Genomic DNA, 6,117 nt, shown 5'->3' on the forward strand with positions numbered 1-6,117 from the left:
GAAGAACAGAGGACTCCAACCATATATATGTTGCCGATAATACCCGAACAAACGCAAAAGGATGAGAAAGTTGGGAAGATCCACAACCTCGGCCTATGGTGGACCCTGTGAAAAAATAAGTGAGCTTGCGGAGTATCTTCTCCTACCTATTGTCAAAAATCAAAAACATATATGAGAGACAGTCATGAACTGCTAAACATATTGAAAACACTGAAATTGAGCCCAAACGTCCTCCTAGTATCAATGGATAATGTATCAATGTATACAAACATCCCATTAAGAGAAGCAATTGACGTAAATCCGAAGGCCTATGAGACCAGTGTATTCAAGTAAAAATCAAAAATTGAAAAATCAATACGCTGGACTTCGGAGAAATCTTAGAGCTGATACTTGAAAACAACTTCCTGAAATTTAATGGAACGTTCTATAAGGAGGAGATCGGATTAACACAGGGTTCGGGATGCTCACCGGAGATTGCTGATATTTACCTTCACTCATTGGAGAGAAATTTTGTAGACCAAATTCCCAAACGGAGTATGTATCGGAGATACAAAGTTGACATTTTATCCTGAGCGGAGCAGAAGAGAAAGATCTCAAAAGCTTCCGGAGAAAATCAACAAAATACACGAGTCTCCAAATTTCACACTTGAAATCAGCAATCATGAGCTAAATCTTCTTGATCTCACAATATATAGAGGGAAAAACTTCCGTAAGAACGGAGTGTTGGACACCATAACTTACTTCAAACCTACTGAAACTTTCCAGTATATTCAGGCCTCAAGCTCGCACCCCTCATTTTGTTCGAAAGGTTGTTGAAGGGCGAAATATTAAGGCACAAACGGAACTGCAACAATGTCCCGAATGTTATGAAAACTACCCTAATTTTCTATAAATACCTGAGACAAAGAGGCTACTGCAAAGCGCTGGTTTGGAACAACTGAAGGAGGCTCTGAGCGGAAAAACCAAATCAGAAAGGTAAAAACAACGCAACCTGTTCTTTAAAAACAAAATATAACCCGCAAACATCAATAAGTGACTTGAGGCGAGCTCTGTGTGAACCTTGGCATCAGATCGATGGAAAAAAGATCCTCAATCACTTTTCCCGACACCGCCAATGTTCTCCTATAAACGACATAAGAACCTGCATGAGTTCCTGGTTAGGTCGAAACTTGGAAAATGAATCACAAAAAACGAAGATCTAGATATCTTAATTAATCTCCTTTGAGCATAAAATAACAATAACTAAATAAAAAAGTATCTAAAAATCAAAAGGGCCTGAGGAGTAATGAAATGGCGCCATCGTCCTTGAAGATCTAACTACATAAATAATGAGAATGAAAAATAAACATTTAAAAAGGAGGTGTTTTGATGCTACTCGGATTGCGAAACAAAAACTACCATGCATAAAAACCGAAGATATCTGAGGTTCGTGGTATACAAGTGAAATGCATTTGAGTAGCACAAAACAAACGGATAAATAAATAAAAAAACGCACCCATATTAATAACAAATTCATTAAGTTTACTTTGGCATGGGAATACCTAAAATAACATTCGGGGAGAAAGGCAGCCGGTCTCTTGGGGCTTCATGCTTTACAAACATCCAGGGCAGTGGTGGTCTTCGGCAGTCGACCCGCTGTTTCGACACGAGACAGATACGGACGGCTCGGTGGCGTACGTTAAAATCACTGCAAGGCTCCGGCGCGCTCCGTCCGGGTGGTGAAAATTTTTTTCGCGTGTTGGCAGACGACGCTGGGCCATACGACGCCAGGCTTATTTTCCTGTGGGCTGATTGATCTAATTCAATAGATGTGATCTGTCTGGTGGATTGCGGCTGATAATGTTACAGTCAAGAAGAGTTGTAGGCTACGTTTTTCAGGGAAGGGATCATGATAGTCCATTCGAAGCAAGGCAGTGATGGTCTCCGACAGGTGTCTCAAATTTTAGACGAATGAACGCCTAGGTCTGCTTGAAGTGGTTGAATTCTATCTCATTTCGTTCTCGATTGGAATCATGGGATGCACAATATGTGTCCAATACTATGTAAAATATGAGATAAGACTGAACGGAGGTTTTGATTCCGGTCAATCCGTAAACTGCTAGATATTAGAATAAAAAAATAAAGTTTGATACCATAATTACCCGCGCATCATTTATTAACAGTAAAACATTTTACGTTTAGCTTTCAAAATTTCAGTGAAAGATGACTTCTTTTCATCAGACATTTATGTGTTAAGTTAAATGAAAGCCATATTTTGGAACAAAGTCTCAGACAACGCTTCTCTCCAACAATGATGGAGTCATGGTTCCGTTCAGCACCTCTTCGCCTGCCCCGCCTTCCCCACGTCTCCTCACTGTGGGACAACCCCGTGGAGGCAGCTGCTTTCCTGGCCACCCTCCCTGCCTTCGCCCATCTCCCCCCTCTTCCGGTGCCGGCCCCACCTCCCCCGGCGAGCGTGATGGTCGCATCAAACAACAACAACAAAGTCTCAGTAGAGTTTTCAAAAAAATAATTTTTAGATTGAATTTGGTACATCAAAACTTAAACTGACAATATTATCAATCTCGAACGACTCAATCAATCTCGAAAATATCTATAACTATATCTATAATTACGCCAATTGACAACGCTTCTCTCTAACAATGATGGAGTCATTGTTGAACTCAACCATAGAAGAAGTAGGGTCAAGATGAGCCTATGATTAAGTATAAAACTTGAATCATATAATGTAGGTTAGAGAGGGAAGACAGAGCCAGTTTTCTTCGTGTATTTTCACTAAGATGATAGCACGAATATATTCCGAATCCGAACATGACCACAGATTTCCTGTAAGAAATCTCTTTTATTTTATTAGTTACGTGCTATATTTTACAATACCTAAAGAAATGAAACTAGGCATAAGAAATAGTCTGCAAAATTATGTCACAAAATTTTATTCATAACTGATATGAGCTCACTGAAGCATGTCAAAAAAAAAAAAAATCTCTTCCCCAGTGTGGCTCCAAGAACCTGCTCCACTGAGAAGGCTCGTTTTTTTGGGACTATCCCTTGGAAATTTATTCTTTCGGTAGCCTTTGCAACGCCTCCATCTTTCTGTTTATCGCCTTTCCATCAATAATTTCTCAAATTTTTATATTTTAATCTAGCTCGCCAAGCACAGCTCCGAAAATTGTCATATTAATCGTGGCGGGCGTGCTTAGAAATGAGCATTCAATGTCGTCATCCAAGCTTAGTCTGAAACGTTTCCGACATTGTTTTTGTTCAGGCTCTTTTGTTGCTGAAGGTTCCACCTATGAACTGGCTCATGCAAGTTGCATTAAATTTTTTAACTTCTTTCTTGGCAACTTCAAACACGCAAAGCGCAGTTTAAGTCAATACACCCAACAAGTATTACTAAAAACTCACAAATCTCAGCACATTAGTCGAACAATAATCACCGTGATAGAGTTTGTACACAACCAACTGAAGGTTCCTTTGATGGTACATATGAACTGCAGCTCTAGATGGAGGCATCACAACTAACGTTCAGGAGTAAAACTACTTTGAGTTTCCGCCATGAAGATTTTATTGGAAGATATCAGTAGAAAATTTCATATTAAATCTTAAATTTACGCATTTAAACTATGACATGAATTAGAAATAACATTTTATATTGCAGGTCAAAGTAAGAAAAGATCTTCGATTGAGCGCTTAGATCAGACTAGAGGGCACTTGACGGGATGGAGGCACTCGTTATCAGGAGAGGACTTTGGGCCGTGAAAGCGTGCTTTCACTTTAAATTATAGAACTGCATATGTATGAACAAAATCAACAATCGCATCTAAAGCTCATTTGCTCTCGTCACACCGGAGTAATCCCACGAAGAAATACACTTGACTTGGATTATAACCAATTCCATGTCCGGAAGGCACCCAAACACTATCTTGAGCTCAAGGATTTAATATAAATCATTTTAGGCGTATTTTTCACCAAGTCTGTGACGCTGTCCTGCTGTTGTCACAACGCATTACTTAACGAATTCAAGGGAAAGTATTGGGCGAAATCATGTACTTCCGCCGAGTCTTGCTAATTCAGGGTAACGCGATTGAAAGAAGACGATGTCAAATGAGCTAAAATAAAAAGACATCACTCAATGACGCGGGTAAAACCATCATCAGAGCCATACGGTGTTGAAGAAAATACATGAATAAACGATAACAAATAGAATACAATTGAATAAATTTGGGCATAAAATCGAAATCAAATTGCGATTCCGGCATACAAAATGTAGAAGTTTTGGTGAACTTCTAATTAATGTTTTACTTACTGAAACTTTTTTTTGGGGCAGAGTGTATCTCAATTGCACGGGTGTAACAATCAACAGGTACGATATTCCGTATCTGTGACTAGTTCAAAATCTCAAGATGAAACATAAACTCACTAATGACAAAAAAATATACTAAATTTAAGAGGTACCAGATATTCGTAGACGAACCCTAAGGTTCGAAATAAAAGAAAAAATTCTCATTGTAAGTGCACTTAATATACATTTGACTTTCGGCGGGGCCCAGTTGCCGCCCTCACAAGCCCCTCACTCACAGGTTGGCACTGCTTTAATATTAGGTACGGTAGGTATTCATCTTCAGTCAATATCAACATTTTCATCATAAACTTGAGAGAGCAAAATACAAAAGATGCCGCAGCTCTGGTGCTGCAGCGGAAATTATGTAACACTATCAGACGAGAACTTAGTCTGCCACGACTAAAAAGGTGGTCTTCTATTGATTGTTCTCATGATCATTGCCTTCAGTTATGTATCACGCGGGACCTCCAGTTCTGCAGCACGCGGGTCCTCCAGTTCTGCAGCACGCGGGACCTCCAGTTCTGCAGCACGCGGGACCTCCAGTTCTGCAGCACGCGGGACCTCCAGTTCTGCAGCACGCGGGACCTCCAGTTCTGCAGCACGCGGGACCTCCAGTTCTGCAGCACGCGGGACCTCCAGTTCTGCAGCACGCGGGACCTCCAGTTCTGCAGCACGCGGGACCTCCAGTTCTGCAGCACGCGGGACCTCCAGTTCTGCAGCACGCGGGACCTCCAGTTCTGCAGCACGCGGGACCTCCAGTTCTGCAGCACGCGGGACCTCCAGTTCTGCAGCACGCGGGACCTCCAGTTCTGCAGCACGCGGGACCTCCAGTTCTGCAGCACGCGGGACCTCCAGTTCTGCAGCACGCGGGACCTCCAGTTCTGCAGCACGCGGGACCTCCAGTTCTGCAGCACGCGGGACCTCCAGTTCTGCAGCACGCGGGACCTCCAGTTCTGCAGCACGCGGGACCTCCAGTTCTGCAGCACGCGGGACCTCCAGTTCTGCAGCACGCGGGACCTCCAGTTCTGCAGCACGCGGGACCTCCAGTTCTGCAGCACGCGGGACCTCCAGTTCTGCAGCACGCGGGACCTCCAGTTCTGCAGCACGCGGGACCTCCAGTTCTGCAGCACGCGGGACCTCCAGTTCTGCAGCACGCGGGACCTCCAGTTCTGCAGCACGCGGGACCTCCAGTTCTGCAGCACGCGGGACCTCCAGTTCTGCAGCACGCGGGACCTCCAGTTCTGCAGCACGCGGGACCTCCAGTTCTGCAGCACGCGGGACCTCCAGTTCTGCAGCACGCGGGACCTCCAGTTCTGCAGCACGCGGGACCTCCAGTTCTGCAGCACGCGGGACCTCCAGTTCTGCAGCACGCGGGACCTCCAGTTCTGCAGCACGCGGGACCTCCAGTTCTGCAGCACGCGGGACCTCCAGTTCTGCAGCACGCGGGACCTCCAGTTCTGNTATCTGTTGCATATAACACAATTATCTGTTGCATATAACACAATTATCTGTTGCATACAACACAATTATCTGTTGCATATAACCCAATTATCTATTGCATACAACACAATTATCTGTTGCATGTAACACAATTATCTGTTTCTAGGAATCCACAGTAACTCTTCACCATTTATTGCGTTATTTGCACGAAATCATAGTGAGTAAATAAAGGATAACAGCTCGGCATGAGCACTGGAGGCGAGGGCACTAAAGGCGAGATTATTATACAACAAGAACATGTGTGATGTGTGGTGTGGTGCAGTAGACGTGGCAAC

At 43.6% G+C, this 6,117-nt stretch overlaps 1 protein-coding gene across 1 annotated transcript; it reads right to left on the reverse strand.

Moving 5' to 3' along the window:
* Positions 1–4,785: 4,785 nt before the first annotated feature.
* On the reverse strand, positions 4,786–5,806 carry LOC108681440 (the record flags this gene model as incomplete). Its single annotated transcript, XM_018170467.1, has 1 exon — positions 4,786–5,806. A coding segment is annotated over one exon (1,021 nt), but the record flags the coding sequence as incomplete, so codon positions are not given.
* Between the last annotated feature and the right edge of the window lie 311 nt (positions 5,807–6,117).

Source organism: Hyalella azteca, unplaced genomic scaffold (genome assembly GCF_000764305.2).
Source record: "Hyalella azteca isolate HAZT.00-mixed unplaced genomic scaffold, Hazt_2.0.2 contig17942, whole genome shotgun sequence".
Classification (NCBI taxonomy): domain Eukaryota; kingdom Metazoa; phylum Arthropoda; class Malacostraca; order Amphipoda; family Hyalellidae; genus Hyalella; species Hyalella azteca.